Source organism: Rhineura floridana, chromosome 8 (genome assembly GCF_030035675.1).
Source record: "Rhineura floridana isolate rRhiFlo1 chromosome 8, rRhiFlo1.hap2, whole genome shotgun sequence".
Classification (NCBI taxonomy): Eukaryota; Metazoa; Chordata; class Lepidosauria; order Squamata; family Rhineuridae; genus Rhineura; species Rhineura floridana.
In genome coordinates, this window is record NC_084487.1 from 107,851,436 (window position 1) to 107,879,425 (window position 27,990).

The 27,990-nt window shown below is 41.7% G+C and overlaps 1 protein-coding gene across 7 annotated transcripts in view; it reads right to left on the minus strand.

Moving 5' to 3' along the window:
• The window catches only part of KIF21A (kinesin family member 21A), a 139,545-nt gene extending 121,893 nt beyond the window's left edge, over positions 1 to 17,652 (minus strand). For all 7 annotated transcript variants that reach the window (XM_061640322.1, XM_061640323.1, XM_061640320.1 and 4 more), the window contains exon 1: positions 17,001 to 17,652. In XM_061640322.1, the coding sequence (XP_061496306.1) occupies positions 17,001 to 17,044 (44 nt within the window). In that variant the 5' untranslated portion in view covers positions 17,045 to 17,652. The remainder of the gene's footprint in view (positions 1 to 17,000) is intronic.
• Positions 17,653 to 27,990: the final 10,338 nt, after the last annotated feature.

The window sequence follows — 27,990 nt, forward strand, 5'->3', positions numbered from 1 at the left end:
ATCAAGGCGAAGCAGACAGAGGTCGAATGGTAGAATAACGGCAGCTGCATCGCAGCAACGCAGTGTCTCCCAGGCCCGCCGAAAGGCTGCAGCCCCAGCCTATCCTCAACTCCAGCCCGGCTCGAAGCCCAGCATTCGCGAATCCTATTCATCTTTCTGTGCCCAAAGTGCAAAGCTATTTGCCCGGTTGTGCAACTTCTCCCTCTCTCCCGTTGTCCTAGCTCACAGGGTTGTTGTGAGGATTATATGGGGAGGGAAAGAACCATGTATGCCACCTTGAGCTCTTTGGGGAAGAAGTGGGTTGTACCTTTTACAGCTGCAGTCAGTCAAGGCCCTACCCTTCCATGTCAGGTGGAAAGAGGCCAGCAAGCAGGGAGAGAGTCTTACAGCCAAGATGGTCTCTTGTTATTACAAACATGCTCTTTCACCAGAAAAATAAATTTAAAACATGATAGAAGCACCCTCAGTCAAAACACTGGCATCTCCTAGATTAAGCAATTGTCTGTACTAGGGCCATGATGAGTGCTGGTGATTGCTAGACAGATCACCAATTAATTTGATCCACTATTATATTGTTCCTCAATGTAGGCTCCAAGGAAGAAAACCAAAGCATAAAATGAACACCCATGCCCTTCAAGATTCTATTAAGTGAGCTTGTTTTCAAACAACGTTTAAGAAACATCTACAGATGGAAATCCCTGAAAACGTCAAGGAACACTGGATTAAACTGAAGACTTGCATTATCGCAGCATGTGAACAAACTATTGGATACCAAACTAAGAACCAACAGGACTGGTTTGATGAGAATGATACTGAGATTGAACGTATCATCAACAAGAAAAGGAAGGCCTTCCACATATGGCAGAACGACATTGACTATACTGCTAAGAAGAAAATCTGTAACAGTACAAAGGCTGAGGTCCAATGAAGAACTAGAGAATTTAAGAATGCCTGGTGGACAAAGAAAGCTCAAGAAAGCCAGCATTTTGCAGATGCTCATGATATACCGAACTTTTTTAATGCCACAAAGGCTATGGACCAACAAAACATGGTATGAATCCCTTACACTCAAAGGATGGTACCAAACTTCTTAAGGATAAAGAATCTATTGCACTGCACTGGAAAAAGCATTACCACAACCTCTTTAATTGTAACTCTATCGTGGCTGATGAGGTCTTCTCACAAATTCCTCAACAACAAACCAGAGACAAACTTGCAGTATCCCCAAATCTGGATGAAGTCAGTAAAGCTATCAAACAAATGAAGAATAACAAAGCAGGTGGACCTGACATGATTCCTGCTGAAGTCTTTAAAGAAGGTGGGCCTGAACTTACACAACAACTTCATAAGCTCATTGAAAAGATCTGGATGAGGGAGGAGATCCCGGAAGACCTTAGGGATGCCATAACTATCACTCTTTTTGAGAAGGGTAGAATAGATTGTGGGAACTATCGACGTATCTCTCTTCTTGCTACTGCAGGTAATATCCTTGCAAGGATCCTCACAAATCGCCTCCTACCTATCTCAGAAGACATCCTCCCCAAATCTCAAAAGGGTTTCCGCCCTTCCAGGGGGACAGTGGACATGATCTTCACTGCACGACAGCTTCAAGAAAAACGCAGGGAGCAAAACCTCTCTATATGGCGTTTATGGATCTGACTAAGGCCTTTGATACTGTAAATCAGACTGCTCTCTGGACCATCCTTCTGAAAATTGGATACCCTGATAAATATGTGAATATTTTGCGACTCCTCCATAACAACATGACAGCGACAATTTTGGATAACAATGGCTCTCAAAGTGATCCATTCAGAGTGGGTTTAGGTATAAAACAGGGATGTGTCCTTGCTCCTACCTTATTTGCAATTTTCATTGCCATGATTCTACACCTTGTTGAGGGGAAACTTCCCACTGGTGTGGAAATCACATATCGAACAGATGGAAAGCTTTTTAATCTCAGTAGGCTGAAAGCAAAAAGTAAGGTAATTACAACCTCTGTTGCAGAACTTCAATATGCCGATAATAATGTCTCCGCACGTTCAGAGGAAGATCTTCAAACTATCCTAAATGTCTTTGCAGAAGCATATGGAAAGCTTGGCCTCTCACTTAATATAAAAAAAACAGAAGTGCTTCATCAGCAGGTGCGAACTAGTTCCTCTGTAGCACCATCAATCCAGCTTAATGATGCAATACTGGAGAATGTTGATCACTTTTCTTATCTTGGCAGCCATTTCTCTGTAAAAGCTGACATTGACACTGAAATTCAACATCGTCTGAGCTCTGCGAGTGCCACATTCTTCCGAGTGAGTGTTCAAGGATCGGGATATTCGCAGGGAAACCAAAATGCTTATTTACAAAGCCATTGTACTACCAACCTTACTGTACACCTGTGAAACATGGACCATCTATAAACGCCAACTTCCCCAAAGATTCCACCAACGCTGCCTCTGGAAAATTCTGCAAATTACTTGGGAAGATAGGTGGACTAATATTAGCATATTGGAAGAAGCAAAGACCACCAGTGTTGAAACAATGATCCTCCAACATCAACTTTGCTGGACCAGCCATGTTGTTCGAATGCCTGATCACCATCTTCCAAAGCAGCTACTCTACTCCCAACTTAAGGCTGGAAAACAGAATATCAGTGGACAGCAACAGAGGTTTAAAGATGTTCTTAAAAATAACCAAAAAAAATGTAACATGAGCATCAAGAACTGGGAAGTCTTGGCCCATGAGCGTCCCAAATGGAGGTCAGCTATTATCAAAGGTGCTATGCACTTTGAAGAAGCACGAATACAGGGCGAAATTAACAAACAAGCCAAGGGGAAGGCATGCCAAACAAATCCTCATCGCAACCGTCTTCCATCTGGAAACCTATGTCCTCACTGTGGGAGGCTGTGTGGATCTAGGATTGGCCACCACAGTCACTTATGGACCTACTGTTAAAGACTTTATTTTGGAAGACAATCTTACTCGGTCACAAGTGATCACCAATGAAAATGGATGAATGACACCACCTTAAAGACATTTTCTCAAGAAAGATCTTGGGACATTAGTGTTCAAGATGTACAAAATGAGTAAAGTAGACTTTAGTTTTTATTTACTTTCATGTCAATTGAAAAAATGTTTAAATGTGGTATGTTGGTGACAAGTGTTAAACCCTCTGTGCCATGCAATATGGAGGCAGCTCCTGGTACAAAGATCCAGGGAAACAGAATAGCCTTGTGGGAACGTTCATGTTGCATTATCAGACTAGCCTTTCATCCATCTGATGACACAGGCTCATGCCTCAAAGAGCTTATTCCACAACTTCTATATTTAATGTCTTCTATTGGCTCAACACTTTTCAGGAAATCACATGAAGCTCAAAAGCTTTCATAATTGATAGCCACACACAAACACAAGCATGCTGAATAGGTTTACTTCCTGGTCTAATTATTAATAGTGCACATTTTGGAAAGACAGTCAGACTAATATTTCATCTACAAAGTAGATTTAAAGTAGGTTTAAAGTAAGCATACCTAATTTAAGAGACAGGCAAGTGTCTTGAAGCAGTGCCTGGACTCAGTAATGGTCTGGATGAGAGCCAATAAACTGAAACTGAATCCCAACAAGATGGAGACCCTTTGGGTAAGTGCTTCCCAGTCAGTTGCTTGTTCTGGATGGCGTTGGGTGTATTCCTTGATCTAGCACTCTCACTGGAAACCCAAATAACTTTAGTATTGAGAAGTACCTTTCACCAGCTTCAACTGGTATGCCAGCTACAACCGTTCCTGGACAAGGTTAGTTTGGCAACAGTGATCTACACATTGGCAACTTCTAGACTTGATTACAGTGATTCACTTTATATGGGTCTGTCCTTGAATTTGGTCTGGAAGCCGTAGCTAGTGCGAAATTGTAAACTGCCCAGAGAGCTTCAGCTATGGGGCGGTATATAAATACAATCAATCAATCAATCAATGCCACTGCACGATTGCTTTCTCGGGCAACGACATGCGACAGCTCTGTTGAAAGTGTTACACTGGCTGCCAATTTGCTACTGAGCTAGATTCAAGGATTTACTACTGGTGTATAATGCCCCATCTTAACCAGGTTATCCAAGAAACCATTTTTCCCCTGACATCCCACCCCAGTAACTTAGATCTGTGGATGAAGATCTACTGATGGAGCCCCACACCCCTGTAGTAAGGCATGCTATGACTCGGACACATGCTTGCCAATTTTGGCAACAGTTCTGTGGAATTCTCTTCCCTGAGAAGTAAAGTATGCTCCAACACTATTGTGTTTCCAACATTTGTTAACAACCTTTCTTCTCATACTGGAGTTGCCTAAATTAAGAAAACAACAATATGTGCCTCCTTGGCTGTGTAATGAAGATAAATTGGTGCTTTGCCTCCTGAGCCATTTAAGTAACACTGAAAGTAACTAAAGGCTCTACCTCATATAGGGAGCATTCACACATGATGGTAAAACATAGTTAATGAGTAATACAAATGTGCCAGTTGTGCTGTCTTCACTCCTCCCTGCTAGTGCAGGGGAGAAACTAACAATTATCCCTGATTTAGCATCACATCCAAACTTGGGACCATGGTTTGTTTTGCTCCAAACAAACCATGATAAAGAAGCTAAGAACAAATCTATGGTTTGCCATAACATCAAAACATGCACAATGTGGGAACCACTGTGGTATTTAAAGCATGCCTTAAAGCAGAATTCTATCAATCCAGTTTCCTTTTTTTTCCCCTCAAGTGTAGCAAGATGAATTCTTTAAATGTGCTGCTATGCTGCTAACCTTTGGAGTTACCATTCAGGGATTCTCAACTGCAGCTCATGTTTGCCTCACACAATGCCAGAATTAGCTAATTTGTTAAATGAAGCAGCATTCATCTTTCCTAATACCTGACAAATTAATTGATCTTTTCCCAAACTTTGGGGATATTCCTTAAATCTATTCAGCATACCTACTTTTTTCTTTTTAACAGTTTATCTACCAAAATGAAATAATATTGAAGCAAAGCAATATCCTTACAATTTGGATTCTAATATTAGCAGAGACAGCCCCACCCCACCCCATTATCTTTCAAATCAAGCATACAATTCATATCCAATAAGGACTAGATAAGGTATCAATTATTCTGTAAAGAAATCCCAATCAAACTTTTGCATACTGAGATGGTAAATTTATTAACACTTTTCTCAATAAATCTTTAAGTATAATTTTAACTGTTATGCATAACACACCTAAACATTAACCACGTGCATTATAAAATAATTACAATCATGGATCAGTTCTCTCCCACCAAAAGTAATTCAAATGCATATGCATACAAATGCATAAGTTAGTAGCACTATACCTCTGAGAAGGTATTACATGAGTTGCTACAAAATTTATAAATGTGACCCATATTGCCCCCCCCCATCTACAAGACTTGCCAGGTTGTTGGATAATAAACTTTAGCACCAATAAAAAACCTGGCACAAAATAATTACTTTATGAACAGTTCTATAAACCTGGCAATACTGCTTTCAGATCACAATGAAGTCTTTTCCCTGCCATTTTATACGTCTCCTGTTGCTACACAATTGGTATACATTTCAACAATCACTGCTGCTTTAGAAAACAATGCTTCCCCTTTCTGATTTATCACACACAGCAATTTCTTCTAAATATGCAAGAGACAGACCAACAGGTTCAGTCCAAAACATGGTGGTATGAAGTCTTCACAGTGAGACTCTGCAGAATATTACAGTACTATATTTCTATACTTCTAGCAAGTACTGGGATGGAATTGGAGTAAGATGGTAAAAATATTACACAGTGGAAAACTAACTTCTGGGCCACTCCATAGAACTAAGATATTTCAAAAGCCCTTGCAAACATCCATACCCTAAAGATCCCTTTGCTCCGTTCCCTATATGCAGGCTTTCCTTGTTTAATGTCATTGCCATAGCGACATCCTTGAAATCTAATTACACAGTCATTCATGTTGTGGTAACTCAGAATTTTATTCAATGCATTTAACATCAATGCCTGGAAGAAGATGGGATGCTAAGGATCTAGCATGTTTGGTTTTTTAAAAAGTGAATTAAGGAAAACTAAAAAAGTTATGGGGGGAGAAGAAGATTTTTAAGTTATGAAAATATTGAATCATTCCAGTAAGTCCTGTAGTTCTCTCTCTTTTTCTGTACTACAAGGATGCTTTAGCACTAAATAGTCTAAGAAAATGGCCAGATCTATAAGCAGAGATAAGGTGTAAGAAACAGCAAGTTTTCCCATCAATACTGAAGGGCATCTCACCTAGATGCCTGCAGCTAAGGCAGAGTTGTCTACAGCAAAACAATCTACACATTTATTCAAGCGCTACTGAAAGTGACCACAAAGAATGCTTATACATGAAGAAATTTCCATTGTTCAGTTGATTTATCCTTCAGAACTAGTCCCCCTTGTATATCTATATAGGCATACCCCGCTTAACACCACTTCACTTAACGTCGCCTCGCTATAACGTACATGCTCCATACGCCACCATACCCTGCTTAACGTAGGCATGCTTTGCAATTACAGACACTAAATGGCATGATGCCACTGCCATCTAGTGGCGATTGCAGTGCAGTACATGCATAGATAATTGCTTCACTTTAAGTACATTTTCACTTTACATACACGCTCCGGTCCCATTGCGTATGTTAAAGTGGGGTATGCCTGTATTTGTGTTTAAGGTAATAGGCCAGCCTTACCCAACATGATACCCTCCAGAGGCTCTGGACTACAACTCCCATCATACCTGACAATTGGTCATGCTGGCTGGGGCCAATATAACCCAAAAGATCCCAGGGTATCAGGTTGGGGGAAGACTGTAGTAGGGAATACTGGGAGACTTACCCTTGACCCATAGCACACAAACTTGTGCCACAAATACAAATGTCTCATCCATACTGGCTATGGATGGTTGCCACCACATTATCTTTTTTTGGGAGGGGGGGGTAAAATGATCCTACAGCTGGTATAGCACAGAGGGGAGGACAGCCTGGCTGAGAGTCCAAAGTCTGTGAGTTCAAATCCCCGCCTGTCTCCTCGGTATAAAGGGCCAGCTAAAGATCACCCCCACAGTGAGTGGCTCAGGGGTTACGTGCCCTGCCACCTGTGCAGCCATGGCCAAGCTACATAGTCCCAAGGAGTCCAGTTGCCCTCGAGCTGGCAGTTGCGGACAAGGAAGGGGCTGGCTTGTGCAGCTGTGGCAAGCTGAGCAGGCCCTAGCCAGCTGGGGAGGACTAGCCTCAGAGGGAGGCAATGGTAAACCCCCTCTGAATACCGCTTACCATGAAAACCCTACTCGTAGGGTAGCCATAAGTCAGGATCGACTTGAAGGCAGTCCGTTTCCATTTTTCCAAAATGATCATTGCAGTGGGCAGTAACACGATGAGATATGGAACTGTTGCACCAAAGCTCCAAACCTACTTAAGAGATCATGATTAAATAAAGCTTTCAGGAAATTAAGTGATATATAGGTTTCTTAAAAATAACAGAAAACTTAACTATAGTGTGAATGCATCCACTATTAGGAAGCTGGGCAAAGGTAGTTAAATAGAAGAAAGGCATAGCACTGGGCATTTACAATGCTAGTAAACAGCTAAGCACACTGGATTAAATAATTATGGTCAGAGCAAAAAACAAAACCCATCTTTTCACTAAAGACTGGTGCAAAGGCAAAAATAGAAAGCTTTTAGAGTCAATATCTCAATCTTGATTCCCAATTCTGGAACATTTGATAACAAGATTCATGAATATAGGCTTGATAACAAGGTTCTTGTATGCATCTCTGCAACCAAGTACTGTACAGAAAGGTATCAACCCTCTGACATCTTGCCACACCCTGCACCCTTTTGATACATTATTACCAAGAAGTAAGCTATCACTATGATTCAATCCAGACACCAGAACAAACCACAGTTAGGGAAATTTAACTATAGTTACACTATACTATAATTTGCAATCAACCAGCAAAATAGGATCAGAAACTTTGGTATGACAGAAAGCGACTTCCACATTGCCCTAGGTGACTAGAAGGTCTAGTGGCTACATTGGCAACAGATGCACAACTTTAATAACCACACAAACATTAAAGACCAAGCTGTAACAAATCTGGCCATGTTTGAAAGCATCCTCTTAGCAGCAAGAGGCGGGGAAAAGGAATTGTTTCATGATTGTATATAATGTTATTGGACTTCAGAGGGAAAAAGCTGATGGGGCTGAAAAGGCAATGGGCAAGGGACTGGTCCATAGACATAAAAGAGGCAGACTTGATCCAATTTTGGAACAAACTGCTAGTATTTTCAGGCTCATATAAAATCCAAGAGACCATGCTCAAAATAGCCCACAGGTGGTATTTCACTCTGGTACGTATATCAAGAATAAACCACACATTTTTCACCTATGTTTTGGAGGGGATGTGAAGCTACTCGCATGTAGCACCACAAGTGGTGGTCTTGTGAGCATGTCCAGAATTTCTGGAAACAGATTTCTGAAGAAATACAACAAGCAACTGAACAAATTCATTTTGCATTAAAATAGACATGCTGTGAGTCCACAACAGCTTTTTATACAATTAATGGAAGCAAATATTTTAAAATGCAGTTATCCTGAAGACTGGAGACATGAAAAAATGAGCATGTTCAACCTATGACTACACTGCAAAAAGATGACACCAAACCTAATTAGTATGAATTAATAGCATTTACAGCATTTTTCTGAGGTGCGATCCCTTGCCACTGCAACATATGTTGCAGGTGAGTTGTAGGTCATGCGAGTTATATAAGCCTTTGCTACCCATTCATTGCCCATTGTGCTACCAGTCTGTGGTTAATGAAGAAGCTGCATGTGTATGTTACCTGCTTCCAGTGACCCTGTCCAACCACATTACTTGATGGTCACAAACACTAGACAGCATGGCATGAACTCACAGCCACAGCAGATCCTGAGATTATATAGGCATGAGCTGAATATGACAGAAATAGACTGCAGCTCACCACCACACATCCACACCCAAGCTAAAAACCTGTGTAGCAAAGGAAAACCATGGCTTCTGTATTATCTCCATGGATCTAACTAAGCATCCACAAATGTGCTTGCCACAAGCACATCTTTTAGCCTGGTGAGCATAGCATCAGGGAGCATTGCAGTACCCCTCCTGAGGGTGGAAAAGGGCAGAGACTCTTGCTGACAGTGTGCTGAGCCTTAGAGACACTTGGAAAGCAGCAGGACATTATTGCTGCTTTTAGAGGAAGGAAGGGCAAGAAGAAGCTATACAGAACTCTCCAGGGAAATTCATTAGGAGACAACCAGGATGTCAGTGTCAAATATGTTTAAAACTCATTGCACCAAGAAGCTTACTGTCTAGAATTATAATTAGATTGCTGTTTCAGCACCAGATCCTAGAGAGATTTAATTCCTATTGAACAAAAGCTTTAGTCAGGTATCCAGCTGGATTACGTATATAAATCCCTTCTGCACTGAATGATCAATATTTTGATCCAAAGGGCATGTTCATAAATACCACTCAGGTAAAGAAACATCATTTGAATCCTCCGTCTTTGTAAATTGAACAAAACAGCAGCAATGATTAATCTGCTTTTTCTCTATATTACAGATAATATTATTCAGTCATATCTGCCTCAGTTGAGACTGAAAGACATTGTAGTGTCACATGAAAATGCCCCACATGCTGCACCAGGAAATAAATGTTTTACGATGATAAACAAACATTTGACCAGACTGTGAACTCCAGATCATAATATCCAGCCATGCTGTTATTCTGCTCTTAGAGGCAAAGCACACCAGCATTTGAGTAAGATAAAAACAGATGTTTAGGAACATAGCGTTAGAAAAAATAATTAGAAAAACACCCATTTTCTCTGACAGAATATAAAACACTGACAGGGGAAGAGCCAGCTTATTAATAAAGTTAAGATCTTGTGATCTGAATTAAGAGAAGCATTAATGAGTTTGTGCATTATATGCTTGCACAGTATTTTTGTGCACTTGCTGGCATTTGCAAGCTAGAGGGATAATGCACATTAAGGTAAATGGAGACAAAGCTTTCCGTTGAAACACAAAATTAAAAGACATATTTTTATATACAGGCTTCACCAAGAAACATCCCATGAAGACTAAGGCTGCAATCCTAAATTAATGTAAGTTCCATTAACAGCAGCTAAACTTGCTCCTAAGTGAATATGTTTAGGATTAGCAACTTTACCTTTAGACTATTACTGACTGACTCTGTTTCCATGTTGAATATATTATTTTCTCACTTTAAATCAATAGCTTGATAGTGAATCCAGATTAGCTCTCTCCCATATCCCTCATTTTATCAAGCAATGCCCCTCACTATTTCTGAGTAAGCATGATTGGGTAATAAAAAACTGCATGTAGTACATCTAAGTAGGACACAGGAAAAAGAACAAGTCAGGAAGGGTTTCTTGCATTTTGGGGAGACCCCTGAAATATGTAGAAAACTATAGATTTAGAAAACTGCCTTCCTCAAGGGATTTAATTTTTTTTTTATGGCTGTTCACAAAATTTGGTTCTTTAACCCTTTCTCAACACACAGAGTCTCAAGGCTGTGTGCAGAAATTCATAAAAACATGTTAATGGTATAAAATCATAAGACTGTCAGCATACTAAAATCTGTATCAAATTATGTACCTGTACAGTATGACTGGAGAATCATGAAGCACACACCATGCAGCTATGTGATTTATATTATTACTTCTTGCTATCTATACTTAAGATGTCCAATTGCAACAGGTCAAGAAATGACAACAATCATTTCTACTTGCAAAAATTATGCTGGAAGGAGGAGGATGCCACAATTATCAAGAAAGATGTAGGAATTATCGAATAAGCAGCAGAATGAACAAATTTTTTTAATGCTGTGATGAAATTGTAGATGAACGATAAGTAGTCATTTTTCACCCAAAATTTTTTCATATATTTGATAAAAAATAGTTCAAGAATGAACAGCAGACAGCCTTGCAAAGTAAAACAAAACATATGAACTGAGTGTAATTCATTCTCATAAACAAAATCTTTCCATTTCGTGATATTCATTACCAGATGACTGGCTATCAGCTTAAAATTCTTAAATTTCACACCGTTACAACGTTAACAAGAAATTATATTTGTTAATGGAGTAACCGATGCTGGGAAGATAGAAAACTGCCAGATGTATATTTTTCATCATAAAAATCAGAATTTATGGATTTTTAAAAAAGATCAGAAGAGAAAAATGTTTGGAACTGCACACTCCTACATATCAAAAGGCCCCTTATGCTGCAAGTTACAGCATGCAGATATTCTCCTTTCAGGCTCTTTTTGAACTCCTGGTTAGACAATACTGAAGCCACTAAATAAAGGAGCTGAATGAATTCACAAGATGACACCAAGTTCAGTATTCAGTATTTTGTTGTTGTTGTTGGGGAATCCTCAGACAAATGAAGGATTTACCTTTTTTTATGGTTGTTCACAAAATTTGGTTCTTTAACCAGTTCCAAAATGTGGTCCCTAAAGTAAAGGGGCGGAGCTTAATTGGTAAGGACACTGTTGTACCTGTGATGACTTTGCCCAAGATCATTCTTCTACTTAAACTGCTCTACTCATGTACAATTTAAATTTTGGTAAACTGTTTTTCCAAAGATCCTCCATGGCGCAGAGTGGTAAGTGGCGGTAATGCAGCTGAACCTCTGCTCACGGACGGAGTTCGATTCCAACGGAAGGAGGAAGTCGAATCTCCGGTAAAAGGGGTTGAGGTCCACTCAGCCTTCCATCCATCCGTGGTCAGTAAAATGAGTACCCGGCATATGCTGGGGGGTAAAGAAAGACTGCGGAAGGAACTGGCAATCCCACCCCATATATACGGTCTGCCTAGTAAATGTCACAAGACGTCACCCTAAGAGTCGGAAACGGCTCGCACTATAAGTGCAGGGACACCTTTACCTTTTTTAAACTGTTTTTCCAATACACTACATGCAAAACACTTACTGTGCTAACATGAGCATTGTCTGGGATAATGCTCCAGCTTTCCCAGTTATTGCAACCCTTAAGCTATCATCTTGCACACAAATTATTCTAAAATATTATGCATAATTATGGGGTAGTGAATGATGTACCAGATATTCCTGTTGAGTGAAGCATGAAAGCTCTGAAAGGTTTTTGGCAAACAATCTAAGCAACTAATATCAAACTTCTCAAAACAACAGTCATTCACTGCTGTCATTCTCTAAGGTAAGAGAGTAGCTTTAAATTATGACCTGATGAACCAGATTCAGCTAAAAGGTTTGCCATTTCCTCTATGTCTCAGGCAAATTCTCAGGCAGTATGTTTTCAGTTAATTATAATAAAGCAGTTTCAATGTTATTCAAGCTTCTAAAATCTAGATGGTAGCTTTGGTGGATATTATGTTGGTTGGTCATACAGAAAAAATAAACCAGTTTTTGATGACACTTAGGCTGCAGAGGTTTGTTTTAAAAAAACAATGGTTGACTCCTGCTAAATTAAATCTTGATTCCCCCTTGATTCCCCCTCTCTCTTCCCTGGAATATGATATAAAAATTATTAAAAGGACCATTGTGTTTACTACTTCAAAAGTGTGATATTTCAGTTCTGATTCAACATTTCTATCAAAGTATCCAGTTATATATTTCAGTGCCTCTTAGAATCCAGTGAACTTTGTGAATCCAGTGAACTTTGTGGCCAAGGACTCTTTCACATGTATCCACAGCAGTGCACAAACCAAGTCTTTGTGTAATATGGTCCCATAAAGCTCTGGTATGTATATGAATATTGGAACCGCTTGGATAATGTTAACTACATGGATCTGTCTCACCTCATCATTATGTTCCCTCCCACTTAAAAAAAGCTTGCAATACCCTTCTATGTATGGAAAGATGTTTTTGAAACTTGCAGATTTCAAAAACATGTTGCAATACAACATGAGAAGGGACTGTTTCTACTCTCCCCTCCACTGCAAGAGTTAAAAGTTCCTGATTGTTACATACAACAGACATATCCAAAGGAGCTTTTTGAATTGCATCCCAGATATATTGATCCAATCCCAGGTTATGGTCTGAAGGCACATAATGCCAGCAGGTGTGGTCAGTGCCTGGATGGGAGACCACCTGGGAATCACATGCAAGCTGCCTTGGGTTTCAATCATGAAAAGAAAGGCGGAGTGGAAATGTAATAAATAAATAAATAATAAATAAATAATCCTAGCAGCAGTAGCAGCCGAGAGAGCATTTATTTATTAATTAAATTTATATCCCACTCTTCCTCCCAGCAGGAGCCCAGGGCAGCAAGCAAAAACACTATAAACACAGACACTGAAATATATTAAAGCAAAGCATCTTTAAAAACATCTTAAAAACATCTTAAAAACAAGAATTCTATGTCATGGACCTAGCGCAGTTGCTACATCACGATAATTTATATTGAGAATGCTAGAATATTGTTATTGCTTACAATGGTAAGGGCATAAGGCAATAAGCCTACCACACAATTAAATTGATTTTCTTCTTCTAATATAATTCCAAGATTCTATACTTACATTAGAACTTGCATTAGAACTCTCAGACTTTTAATTTGAATGACAGTCCTTTTCCCCAATCATATCAAACTTTTTTTTAAAAAAAATCCCTTCCTTAATTCAAAAACAGTTTGCTATGTGGCATCACATCATTAGAGAAACAAATAAAAAACCCTTGGCTATCATATGAACATAGGAAATAGTAGGCTACACTGTGATGTTTGTCTTTTTAAATGTATATACATTGTACTCTTCACACACACAACACATTGTTGCAAACTTATTTTGCCTAACAACCAGATTATCTGAAAGGACTGCCTCTTCCTGTGTGATCTTACTCACATGCTAAAATCTGCCAGTGTGGTGTAGTGGTTAAGGTGTTGGACTACAACCCAATCCTCACACAGCCATCAAGCTCATTGGGTGACCTTGGGCCAGTCACTGCATCTCAGCCTCAAAGGAAGGCAATGGTAAGCCCCCTCTGAATTCATAGGGTCACCATAAGTCGGAATCGACTTGAAGGCAGTCCATCATCATCAAAATCTGCTGATAACAATTTCCATTATTTACTGAAATTTAGGCATGGCTGGCCAGATCTCAACTTTTTCAGTAGTGGCATCTTCCTTTTGGTATTCCCTCCCTAGGAAGAGGACTCTAGCCGATTCTCTTACTAATTTGAAGAGAGCAGCTAAAACTTCTATTTTTAGAAAAAATGTTTTGCTTGCTAGAGTACGTGATTAAACCTTTTTTTAATTTTTTTTAGTAATTTGTTTTGTATTGCCTTCTATATTGTTTATTTTAACTTGTAAGCCACTATAAGAGCATTTTTTTTCTGAGTATGCAGGATATAAGATGTAAAGGCATAAGCAGCAGCCTAATGGCTGGATCAAATTATGTGCTATTTCCCTGTGAATAAGTTGTTACAGAAGGGCATGCCATGTCGCAGTGCATGCTGACATTCAAGGGATATTGCAGTTGAATATATTGGCACCAATATTCAAGATTGGGGTGCTAAACATTTCTAGCTATGGCCAATTAACACAATTTTTCCCTACTATATTCATCAATCAATAGTAAGTATGGACTCTCTCCAGGTAGGACTGGGAGAAACCCAGTCAGTGGAGCCAATATTGAGCAAGATGGACCAATGGTCTTAACTTTCTATAAGGCAGCTTCATGTGTTCCATGTGTGACAGAGTAGGTATAATGTATTTTATTGATTTCAAGGACACAAAAACATCACCCTATAACACTATGATGCATTTCCTTTATATGACTACTGCCCAATTCCAGAGCCAGTATCACCCTTTGTGAGCCCTAAAGCAAATGTACGTGCATTCAGTGACAAGATTAATGTGACATCACCATATCACTATGAAAAAATAAACCTTTATAGTATTCACTGAGTTTCATCTCACAGCTCACTAGGCGTTGCCTTTTCATGCACTTGAAGTACTGGCAAACTCCCTTCCAATGCAAGTATTATCAAAAGTCAGTAACCCAATCATACCAAAACTTCTGCATCTTCAGTATCAGCTGTTTGTATAGCCTCATGAATGCTACATACATGATACAGTTCTGCAGGGCAACAGTGAAAATTAAATCTGTCTCTTGTAGCATGATGTTCCAGCTATGATAGAATACATAATTGCAAAATTCATTTCATTAATTTCTCTAGATTATTATTTCATACAATTGAAACCCAGATAAAGGCAGGCTCTGTGTGTCTTGTAAACATATTGTTACTTCTATTACCACTATATGAAAACAAAGTACTTCTGTAGAAAAAGTACTGCATCAGAAAGTTGCCTGCAAAGTCATGCAAGTATCTGCAAGACAACATGGTAGCTGTACAAGCTGACATGACACCACAAATGCTGAGACAGAAATGTTTGCTGCAATGTTCTGAAAGCTTTTAGTCAAACATCGCATTTATGGTGTTCTGAACTTAATTTTTCTATTAACAGTTTCATATAATGAGGGATGCAAGCAGAGGGTAAAAGTTTATTTTAAAACATTCATAAACCACTTGTTTTTTAAAAGTCTCAAATATCATGGTGTTAGGTACAGATCATCTAGTTCTCAAATGCTGCACATGTGAAGTTAAAGGTTGTTTAATGTACCATAATGAAGTCCCTCACAGACAATAAAAGTGTGAGAGAGTCTTAGCTAGATAAGACACCCAGGAACCTTCAAGATCACTGCCTTCTCCAGTCAACTATGGCGGTGCTGGACACTAACCCTGGAACCCCGCATTCATGCTTAGAGCACTGTTTGAGCAAATTGGACATTCTACTCACATGCATAATTGAAGTAGCAGCACTTTGATAATTAAATGTTTCTCTTATTTCATCCATCTGAAGATTTCCAGTGGGAAAATGGTTAACACAGGAAAACTTCTTTTACAAATTTTGAGGGAGGGGGTGGGAAACTATCCACAGAAGCCTAGCCGATATGCAGGTTCCATTGTAAACACTTCATTAATTTTTTAGTGCAGCAGAATGATGTTGCAATTTTCCATCCATAGCAAAACACTAATGAATTCACTCCCTGGGACTTTCTGCAAGTGCAACTAGCCAGTCCAGTTACAGCCAATTAGTCAATCCAGGACTGTAACAATAGGAGCATCCACGCAGCACAGCAGTCTCTGGAATGCAATTCAGCACACTGCACTCGAAAGAATACATCTATCAACTGTTTTTGGTACTGCCACAAGCCAGGCCCAAAATCTGGATTCTTCCTCCCCTCATTTACCCCAGACACACAGACACTAGTTTCGCAGGACACAGCTGATGCATCACTAAACACGAGAGATTAAATATGCAGTATATGAAGGAAACCAAATTCCTCCATGCAACAGCTGCAAGCAGAGCTCTGTTCTGGGTAAAACCAGCAGCGGAAGCTGATACAAGGAAGGCTGATCCTTCCAGCATCCCAGTGCTCAGTACTTCGAGAAGAAGAGCAGTTCCAATCCCCACGCTTGTTTCCGAGACCTACGCATAGCGACACCACTTTATGGCGATACCCTCCTTGCCCGGCGAAATCTTTTCTGAGGGCCAGCGGCCTCACTCCTGTGCTGGCAATTGCAGGCCGTTAGTCAGCAATGATGCAGCTTCATGCCGAACAAGCTACCTGGTAACAACGCTTCAATTAGAGACTGGGCTGGAGTAAGTAATGCGAAGATCGGCAAACTGAACCACATTTTTCTTTTCTTAGACCTTTCTCAGGCCTGCCTCCAAGAGCCACCCCGCTCATTACCATATATTCCCAACTCCTCTCTCTCCCGCTCTCCTGCCATATCTTCACCTCTCTCCCCTCTATTTCCCAACCTCTCGTTGAGGCGACAGCAGGCAGCAGAAATCTGCCGGAGAGAACCTCCCGAAGCACCTTGAACCCGAAGCAAAAACAACGCCTTACCTGACAGCGACCCTGACAGCGCTCTCGTCTTGGCCGGCCGACATGGCTCAAAGGTTGGGGGCACAGACTCGAAAGAGGGAGTATAGCATTTAATTTATTTATTAAAAAAATAAAAAGAGGAGCGGGAGGCGCAAGGGAAGGGTTAAACTTCCAAATAATAACGCGAAACCCTTGCTGGGTCAAAGCGCTCCCGTTGTGCAGCGAAGGAGGCGGGAGCCCTCGTCGCTGTCCTGTGGGGAGGTGGCCGAGGGGCTGCTGCCGCCGTCTCACCTCCTCCGCCTCCTCCACCTTCTCCTCTCTCCAGCCATTTTAGGTGACTGACTGAATGAATAGGTAGCAACAGCGGAGAGGTTTACACTCCGCCCACTTTGGCTCTTTGCGCTCCCGGCCTCTCTAGGCGGAGTGGCACTGAGATTACCATAGTAGTAAAGTGGCTGGCTGGGAATCTGAAGACTCCTCCGAGCCACTGATTCCTTTGCTGCCCCCCCCCCCCGCGAGGGAATGGCAACGGCAGCAGGCGGCCGGCTTCTCCCTCCCGCCAAGCAGCAGCTCCAGGTTCTCTCTCCAGCCGCAATGCGTAACCAATCCCCTCCTGCCGCCGCCGGCTGCTTCGGCTGCCAGGCAAACGCGGCCGATGGCTCCTCGGCGTTGCTGCCGCTGCTGGGGCAGAGTCACGCGCTTGCCTGTACGCGCTTGTCACTCACGCGCACTCAACAGGGAGACCATGGCTCGCGGGCTCTTCCAAGCCTTTCAAATGGAACGGGTAGACTAGTATGCATTAATTCCCCCTGAGATGAAGCGTCTCTTTTTGAATGGAAAGCGACTGCACATGCCTGACTTATCCTATCTGTCGATTTATTATTGCTGCAAGACCCTACAATTTTTTCCATATAGGGGGATCCGTCCTGACAGCTAGTGAAGGGAAAGCTTGTATATTTTAGCAAGGTGTGTGCGGCACACCTCACTCACACATGGACGCTGCATCTCCCCCACGACCGAGGAAGGACTGGGCCAGTGTCAAGCGCAGAGGGCAGGTTTCCATCACTTAGTAGTGCCTTCAAGGTAATACTTTGAGGCAAGGATCTGGGGCAGAAGCCCAGAGCCTCGGTCAGCAGAATGAACAGGAGGGGCCCCTAAGGAGAAGCAAGTTGACATTTAGTGCCACCCCTTGGACTGATTGTAAGAAGGCAGGCAGGTGGCGGCTCCTTGAGGCCAGACTGAAATTGGTGGGGCAGTGCTGCATTTGCCCTAATGGAGCAGCCGCTGTTGGTTAATTGGTGTTGCATGTTTACTACCAGGGAGAGGGACAGGCGCTTGTTGGATTTTCCATCTTAGGTGCCAAAAAAAAAGGCATGTAACCACCCTTGGGATTACTCAAGGATGCACCATGACTTGGAGTAGGGGCATCAATTGCTAGCTAAATGTCTTGGGCTGGCTCTGGGAGCTGCACTTGGGTGACCCACCCTCTGAGAGGCAAGACTACTCCTGTCTGCAACAAACCTTTCTTAGGTGCTGGTTCATGGTCATGTCTGCATGAGAAAAAGGGTGCTTCTAGCCTGTTGCTATTTTCAGATAGGACTCAATCACATCCTGTCAAATTTGGGTTCTGCAACTAAAGTGGATTTGGAGGTCTTATGCAACAAACCAGCTTCCCAAAAAGATCAGACTTTTTGTGATAAGGAAAGTGATGGGGAAATGCGCTGGAAAGTGTGTGATAACAGTGGCTTGGCAGAACATCACCTAACTTCCCTGCAAACAAATCAATACTCAATAAATAGCTGATGTCAACTAACCTTGCTGCAGACAAATTATGATGGCACTTCATTCCAGGTTTACTGATGGTAGTGCCTAGTGGCTACATATAGATGTTAAATAGCATGGGAGACAAGATGGAACCCTGTGGAACACCACAGGAAAACTCCCATGGTGCCGAGCACAAGCCTCCCATGACTACTTTTTGGCAGCAGTTGTGGAGGTATAAGTGGAACCCCTGAAGCACAGTGCCCCCAACCCCTACCTCCCTGAGATGCTCTAGAACAGCCTTTCCCAACTAGTGGGCCACCAGATATTGTTGGACCACAACTCCCATAAGCCTCAGCCAGCATTGCCAATGGTCAGGAAAGATGGGAATTGTGGTCCAACAACATCTGGTGGCCCACTAGTTGGGAAAGACTGCTCTAGAAGAATATCATGGTCAACAGTATCAAAAGCCTCAGAGAGATCAAGAAGAACAAGAAGGGTCACATTCCCTTCTCTCCCGACAGATGTCATCAACATCTGTGACCAAGGTGGTTTCAGTGCCATGGCCCAGCCTGAAGCCAGAGTGGAACAGATCCAAGTAATCAGTTTCCTTCAAACATGCTTGAAGCTGGACAACCACCATTGTCTTCAGCCCCTCGCCCCAAAAGAGGATATTTGTTACTGGGTAGTATTTTAACACTCCTGGGTCTAGGGAGGTCCCCTGAAAGAGGGATGCACTACCATGTCCTTCAAGGCACACAGTACCTCCCCCTCTTCCAGTGAAGCCTTGATCACTGCCTGGACCCACCCAGCCAAGATGGGCAAGGGTCAAGGGGGCAAGGTGATTGGCCACAGTTCTTCAAGTAGCTTGTCCATGTCCTCAGACTGCAGTAATAAAAGCTGATCCAGTACAGATGGAACAGACAGTGTTTTGGGCACCTCCATTGGACTTGCTTTCACCATGGCATCCAACCCTGTCCACATCTAAGCGATTTTGTCTCTAAAGTGCCTCGCAAAGTTGTTACAGCAGTTGTTAGAGTTGGCCACATGACAAAAACCTATTCACCGCTTAGAAGAACTCTGCCAGGTGTCTACTTGTGGATGCAATGGTGTCAGACGTAAGCTTTCTTCACTGCCAGATGGTAGGCATGATGGTGCAAGATTTCCCATGATCAGTCAGGTTTGGCCTAAGATTTATGCTACCTGTGCTCCAACCGACAACCCTCCTGTTTCATTGCACACAGATCACTGGAGTATCAAGATGACTTATATGCTCCACAGTGACAGCAGGGATGTTCCGGAGTTATCTTGTTGATGGCTCTGCGCATCTCACAATTCCACAGAGAGTCAAGAGCCTCGACAGGAACACCAGCCATGTCAGTCAGAAAATCCCTCAGAGCATTCAGGAATCCATCAGATTCCATAAGTCTCAATGGGTCCCCCCACTCTTGCAGAGTAGAGTAGCTACATCAGCCCAAACCTTATCAGGGAATGGTCTGTCCATGATAACAGACTCACAATGAGTCCCCAAATCAACAGAGTATTACCAATCAGCTTTGTGGCAAATACCAGGTTGAGGGTATGCCTGGCCCGTGTTGGGCCATTGATGTACTGAAACAGCCCCCAGTTGTCATTGTCCTGCCCAGAGTCCAAGACATAAGATGGAGGTGACGTTTGGTTTAATTCTCCTTTTATTAGTGTGATGGTTACATCCAAAGCAGTGCACTTCATAAACCTGTCTACTCTGACTCACTACTTTCCCTAACTAGTCTACCTAAACAGTCTCTGCAGTGTGTGGGGAGCGTTGACTCGGCACTAGAGCCTGGGTGGGCACCTGCTTAAGTAGGGAAGCTCTTCACCCGTAAACAACGGCTTCTCCGAAGTTCCACCCTCTGAAAGTCCCTCTTGCACGGGGTGAGGGCGAGCCTCCAATGGCCCATCCAACAGTGGGGCTTTGCTAGGTGACGACGCAACCTCGGAGTGGGAAGCTGGTTGGTGGGGAAGCATTTGAAGTGCCAGGCAGGGATTCCTCCATGGGTGGGGTTGGCGCGCATGAAGGGTTGCTTCCCAACAGCTCAGGCACAGAGCTCACAGACGGGGCTGGATCTGCTTCGATGGGGGGGCTGGCCAAGGAAGTCTGTGGGCTGGCAGAGCCCCCCCTCCTTCAGCACCCCCAGAGACCTCATCCTCATCTGACTCCTCTCCCTGATCTAACTCCTCTTACCATGAAGTCCCAAACTGGCCTATTTGAGGCAGGTTAAGCATGGATATTAAAGTCCCCCCAACACCACTATGAAAAGGTTCTCCAACACCACATACTAAATTGCCTCTGCGAGCTTGGTTACAGAGGTTGTAGCACAGCAGGGTGGATGGTACACTAACAACAACCGTGTTCTGTCTCTCTGGCCCAATACCACAACAATCCCTCAAACCCAGACACAGTGCAGATTGGTCTTCTGGTAAGGCTGGTGGAGTTTTTATGGATGATTGCCATTCCCACTTACTGTACCTATTCCCTGAAATGGTGCTGCGCTGAATACCCAGATGGGCACAACTAGGTTAGCACTTGGCCACCAAGCTCAAGTGCTCAGGCCTCAGTTATACGTGCTAAGTCTACCCCCATATTCACAATCAAATCATGGATGATAGATGTTTTGCTTTGAGCAGACATGGCATTTAACAACACCACCACAAGGCCAGGGGGTTGGCTGACCAGCATTCCCAAATTCTGAAACACAGCAGGCAAAGCAGAAGGGGCCAGGGCTTTGGTGTAACTAGCTCTCCTCTTTCCCCCTGTATACCTTCACCCACTACTACATCTCCCCCTACCTGCCATCATAGGGATGACAGTCCCTCTTCCATCTCTTCCTTGTCCCTGATGAAGACACATACTTCCCTGACCCACCTGAAGTAAAAGAAAGGAATACAGCAGAGGTTCATGGCAGACAGCATCACAGTAGGAGACAGTCAACCAAAGAAAACTATTGGACACAACTCACACCCCAGCTCTCATCTGAATAAGACCTCACCACTCCCTCCATCTCCAGCCCAGGAAGGGCACAGTTCCATGCTGGATTGGATCTTACTGCAGAGGCATGAAACTACTTTCCATTAACATACACTACTCCAGACCACCTCCAGCCTCTCACCATGGAAGTGGTCTAGAAAAAAACACAATTTCCCCAGAGAAAAAAACAATACCACACGTAAAACCCTGCCCTATAAAACAAATTAAATGGGAAGAGCCCTTGCCCTCATCACACTGTTAAAACACAACCCAAATAGGCAATTGCCCCTTAGTGTCTCCCCTTCAGAGCTGTCCCCACCAGTAGTACCACCCATCATCCCCAGCAGGTTTGGCTTATATCCTCACTTTCCCCAGCATAACTGCAATGTTTGCTGGGTTTGGGATCACCCTAGGCAGCTGCAGCCATTCAGGTAGATGGAATACAGCCTTGAAAGGGCCTTAGGGTTGCCAGGTCACAAGCATCCTAAACCCTGAGATTTCAGGGGCAGGTCCTAGTGATGTCATGGGGGTGGGCCCTAGTGATGTAATTAAGCATGATACATTAAGCATCAACCACAGTTGCTTGAAGCATACCACTCAAGCAAAAAAAAATTCTCTGATTGGAAATTAAGATAGAAATTTTAGCGGCACTTCCGGGAAGGGTGACTTAGCCTGTGCCTGCTTTTGAGACGGGCTCCTGCCTCAAAAGAAGCTTATTCAGATATATCAGTCAGTTTTTTCTTTTTTTTTGACTGATTAAACTTCTCCCGGGTAGGGAGAAACGAAGAGATTAACCTCAAAGCCTATTTTTGTTGGGACGACCAGATCTCATTAATTTATGGGACGAGGTCCAGCCGACGAAGGTGGGACGGATTTTCAACAGCAAGCTCTATCTGTTAAAGCGAACGTTCATCTTATCTTCTAAGAGAGAACGCACTAACAGGCAAGCACCCTTCTTTCTATATTTTTCTTTTACTTGACTTAAATTGTTGCTGTTTAAAAGAGATTTGCCAGATTGATCGGTTTTTGACATCTCACTGGGGAGCCATAACTTCTCTCTGCTACGCACTAATTAATAGCTTATCTCTGTTTTTGTTGCAAAAAGCTGTCCTGGATTTGCATTCTAAAGATATACACAGAAGAGGGATTTCTATTCCAGATTTTTATTTTGAAGAATATTATACTGTCTGAGACTACTCTCTTTTTGGTCTATTTTATTTTGACGAATCTGTTTCTTGACGACTGCCATTAATTGTTTCGATCCTGGGAACTGCATTTTGTTTACTTAACTATGGAGAGATAAGGCTGTCTGCTCTGTTTATACTGTGATGTCACCAAGTTTGGAGTATTAACCCAATTGTTGCTGAAATAAGAAGTGGTTTTCCTATATTTTTCTTTTAAAATGGCAATTAAGAAAGTGGCTGAGAATCTGGAAATAACTATGTTTCAGAAAATAATGGATGAGATTGAGATAACGAAACAAAACCTGCGACAGGGTTGTAAGGAGCTGAAAATTGAATTGAGTAAAATGACGCAGGAGATTAAAGATATAGGGGTCCCTGTGAGAGAGGTGACCCTGGAAGGGGTCCCTGTGAGAGAGGAGACCCCGGAGATTGGAACAAACGTGGAACAGGAAAAAGATTTGGAGTCTATGGACTTTAGAAATAAAATCTATTGTTTGGAGACACAGGAGATTAAAGACATAGGGGTCCTTGTGAGAGAGGAGACCCTGGAGACTGGAACAGGGGTCCCTGTGAGAGAGGAGACCCTGGAGACTGGAACAGGGGTCCCTGTGAGAGAGGAGACCCCGGAGATTGGAACAAACGTGGAACAGGAAAAAGATTTGGAGTCTATGGACTTTAGAAATAAAATCTATTGTTTGGAACTCAATGTTATCTCTGAAGAAATTAATGAAGATTCTAGAGATAAAGTTATCAATGGCATGGATAATCTTCTGGACTGGAATGATGTGATGGAGCCCAATATAGAGAAAATTTATGGAATTAACTGCAGCCATGTAACAATGGAAAAACTTTCAAGAGATGACCCAGTGTATTTTGAAAAAAAGAACAGAGATATGATTTTACAGCAGTATTTCAGCAACCTATTCAGAATGGATGGCAAGAAAATATCTGGGATAGAGGTAATTCCCATCAGACTCTTACTATATGACTATGGCTTTGACAGCAAGATTATTATGGAATACTGATAATGGAAGATTGGATACTGAAATTACTGGACTTAACAAGACTACTGAAGATGGAAGATGGAAAATGGAATTAATAGGGATAATAGAACAATGGCTACTGAAATTACTGAACCTAACAGATTCTGATGTGATGGATTAATTGAAATGTTTATTTTGACTATGGTTATGACAATAAGATTATCATAATTAGTAATGAGATGGATTAATTGATATGCTTATCTGGAAAAAAAAATTGATAGATATATTTCTTAAAGAATTGAAACCTCTCTTTGACTTTTTGTGGAAAGAATAAAGTAATGTTTATGAGATTTGATGATTAAGTAAGATAACTATTGGAGGAAAGTGATTTTATAATATGACTTAAGAGACAGGATTGTTATATATTATAGACTTATAACTGATCTGATCTTTGACAAATGGGAAGTCAATATTTTACTCTTTATTTTTTATTTTTATTTTTATTTTTATTTTTATTTTTTTTATTTTTTTGTTTAACTATTTTTGATTTTGTTTTTTGTCTTTGAATGTTTTATGATTTCGTCTTGTATGTTTTATGAAAATTTGAATAAAAATTATTGAAAAAAAAAAAAAGATAGAAATTTTAGCTAAGTGAGGGTGTTTCCAGGTCCAGCTGAAATGACGGAAGCATTCCGTCTCACCTGCTTAGAGAGCTTGGGTAAGGAACATTTAATCTAGTCTACTTGCTGCTGGCAAGAAGGGTGTAAGTGCCCTCAGGCCAGGCCAATCCCCATTACTACTACATCATGCCTCCTCGAAACATTGGCAATTTGATTTTCAAAAGTTACATTCTCGTCTTCTCCTTGATTGGGTGGTCGGTAGTAGTCTCAAAGCACTACATTCATTTTATTACTTGCCCCATTAATTTTAATCCAGATACTCTCGGTGGAGCTACCAAGCTCATCTTCCTTTATTTCTGTGCAGGGATATATATTTTTAATATATAGTGCGACTCCACCTCCCTTTTTATTCCTTCTGTTCTTTTAGAACAAGTTATATCCTTCAGTTGCTGCATTCCAGTCATGGGAGTCATCCCACCAAGTTTCAGTTATACCTATCAAGTGGTAACTACCCTCCTGCATTAAGAATTCAAGTCTGTCCTGCTCATTTCCCATGCTCTGTGCATTAGTATACAGACATTGAAGACCATATGATTTATGCCTTGGCTTCCATACTACATTTTTCTGAGGACTGTTACTGGGCCCTATTAGAGCTGATCTCTCTGTTCCCGTTACTGTTATTTGATAAATAAAAAGCTGCTATTCTTCAGACGACTACTAATAGTAACTCCTCTCCATTTACTACCAGAATAAAAAGAAAGATTAATAGCAAAAACCAAGTGGTTTTCAAAAAATATCTATTTAAGGTTAAAAACAATCACGTAGCATCATCAGCGGAAACAATGAATGCCTTTACTTAACTACACAGGATGCCATTCTTGCAATTAACAATTTCATGAACTGCTTTTAAAAAACAAATAGCAGAACCAGGGAGCAAAGTCCAGATCAGGACACTGGCATGGGGATAGGGGGGTAACTCTTTCCCTTATGCTATAGTTCTGGTCTGAATCATAAGCCTCACATCTGTTACTTGTTTTCAAAGAAAAGTTCCCATTCATGCCAAATGAAGCTTTTCTTACAATGCAAACAGCTTATGTTGGGCCTTTAATCAATTGGTTTTTCAGTGGGGGGACGCAGAAGGTGAAAGACCCCTACCTACACATCAGGAACCTGATCTGGATTGGACCCCTCATGCCTACTGTTTACTTTTTCAAACCTATTCATGCTAATTTCTTGAATGGTATTGTCTAATTTAGCCCTCAGTTAACACAATAGGTTCTTCATAAGGTACAAGAAATCTTTTTTCCCCTATAGTGCATAAATGGATATTTATAATTAAACATTAGACTTCCCAGGGGGCATCATGTTTTAATATTCATATCAACAAGCAAAATGAGATATTTCTAAGTATGCACCACTGACTTACATTTTAGATATTTACTGCCTTTAAGGACTTTGTTTCTTTCTGGTCAGCACAGCATGCATTTTTTGTCTTGCTGCACACAGTGACCTGATTAACAATTTGTAGTACACTAGGGGCTTTGCTCGCCCACTCTGCCTACCATTACCAAAGCCCCCTTCCCATGGGCCGCAAACCTGCTATCCAGCCTCTGTGCTGCTGCCACCAACAACAACTACCTCCCGCCCAGCCTCCTACCCATGCTGCTGCTGGCCTCCTACCCAGGCTGCAGCCACTGAGGTGCAGGCCATGGCTACTGAGTAGGGTTGCCAGGTCAGAAGCATCCCAACACCTGAGATTTCAGGGGCAGGCCTGTGTGATGTCGTAGGGGCAGGCCCGAGTGATGTCATTAAGCATGATACATTAAGCATCAATCACAGTTGCTTGGAGCATACAATTAAAAAAAATTATCTGATTGGAAATTAAGATAGAAATCTTAGCTAAAAGGTGGAGCCTGGGTAGGGAACATTTAACCTAGCCTACTTGCTTTTGGCAAGAAGGGTTTAAGTGCCTTCAGGGCAGGCCAGTCACCAAAAGGCCATTGTAGGAAGAAAGCCTAGTGTTGTGGAGATGTTAGATGGGAGCATTCAGGACTAAAGATGAATGCCCCTGAAGGGTGCAATTCTAAACACACTTGCTAAGGGACTAAGCCCCATAGAATTCACTTCTGTGTAGATATTGTTAGGATTGTGCTGTTGGTAAGGCTTGAATAGGGATCCTCTGCAAAGATATCCATATCCAAACAAGGTTGGGAACCCCCTGCCTGGAATGCCCTCCCTGCCTTTTAATGTGGCTGCTACAAACTTCTTTACAGATTTGACTCTTCACTGCAGAGAGAGGTTTGAGAAATGAGTAAGAGTTAAGAAAATTCTGTACTCTTTCTTGCCTACTCTGTGGGCTGCTCTAAACTCACTTTGACAGCCAACCCAATTCCACTGAATAATAATTGACAGAGAGAAAACACACATGGTTTGGTCTACCTTCACAGGCAATAGATTGGGAACAACAGCAATTGAAACCACACTTTCCAGTATGTGAATTCTCTGTTACCACTATTGGGCCAGAAACAAACCATCATGTAAATAACAAGATGCATCATCAGTGGGTTTAAGGGAGTTGAGCTGACCACATGGAACCACTGTTGTTCCTTCTGTGGATGTAAGGGAGTAAGGTCAGAGGAAAATGAAATGCAAATAGAAAAAGAAAAGACAGTGTTGATTTCCTAAATACAATACCATAGCAACCAGAACAAGGTTCCTATGAGTAAGCAGAAAACTCAGCATCCTACAACAAGTCAGGGTTCCTAACGAAAACCCAAAACTAAAACAATCCTGGCAGCCAGTCAGCCAAGGTCACAGAAATCCCCATGCAGCACAACCTGACCCGGGGGCTGCAGTTAGTGCATAATGCTGTGGCATGATTGCTGATATGAGTGAGACCCTATCAGCACATAATACCTCTACTCTGAAATCTGTACTGGTTGCCAATTTGTTACCAGGCCAATTTCAAGGTGTGATTTCCATGTTATGGGTTCCACATAGTACTTGTTCTGCTCTTGTTCTTGATCCTTTAGTGTGGCAGTATCTTCGCTTTGGAACTCCCTGCCTATTTACATTAGGCAGGCACTTCATTGTACTCATTTTGGCACCTGCTAAAAACATTTTTGTTTAGGCAAGCCTACCCAAGCTTATAGAAGCTATTATTCTTTTTTATCTGTTTTAACTCATTGTTGGTTGTTGTTTTTTTTGAATTTTTAAATACCTGTCTTTTGTTTTTGCCAATATTTGTATTGCTTTAATTTCTTCTATAAACCATTTTGAGGATTTTTACAATAAAGCGGTACATAAATGTTGTAAATAAAATACATAAATAAATTTTGAAGTCACTGTGGCCCTTGGGTCTCTTTCCACTTTTAAGAACAAAGAATCTGCATTATACCAAGTCAGGCCATTTAATACCATCTAACTCAGTACTGATGACATGGACTAGCATTGGCT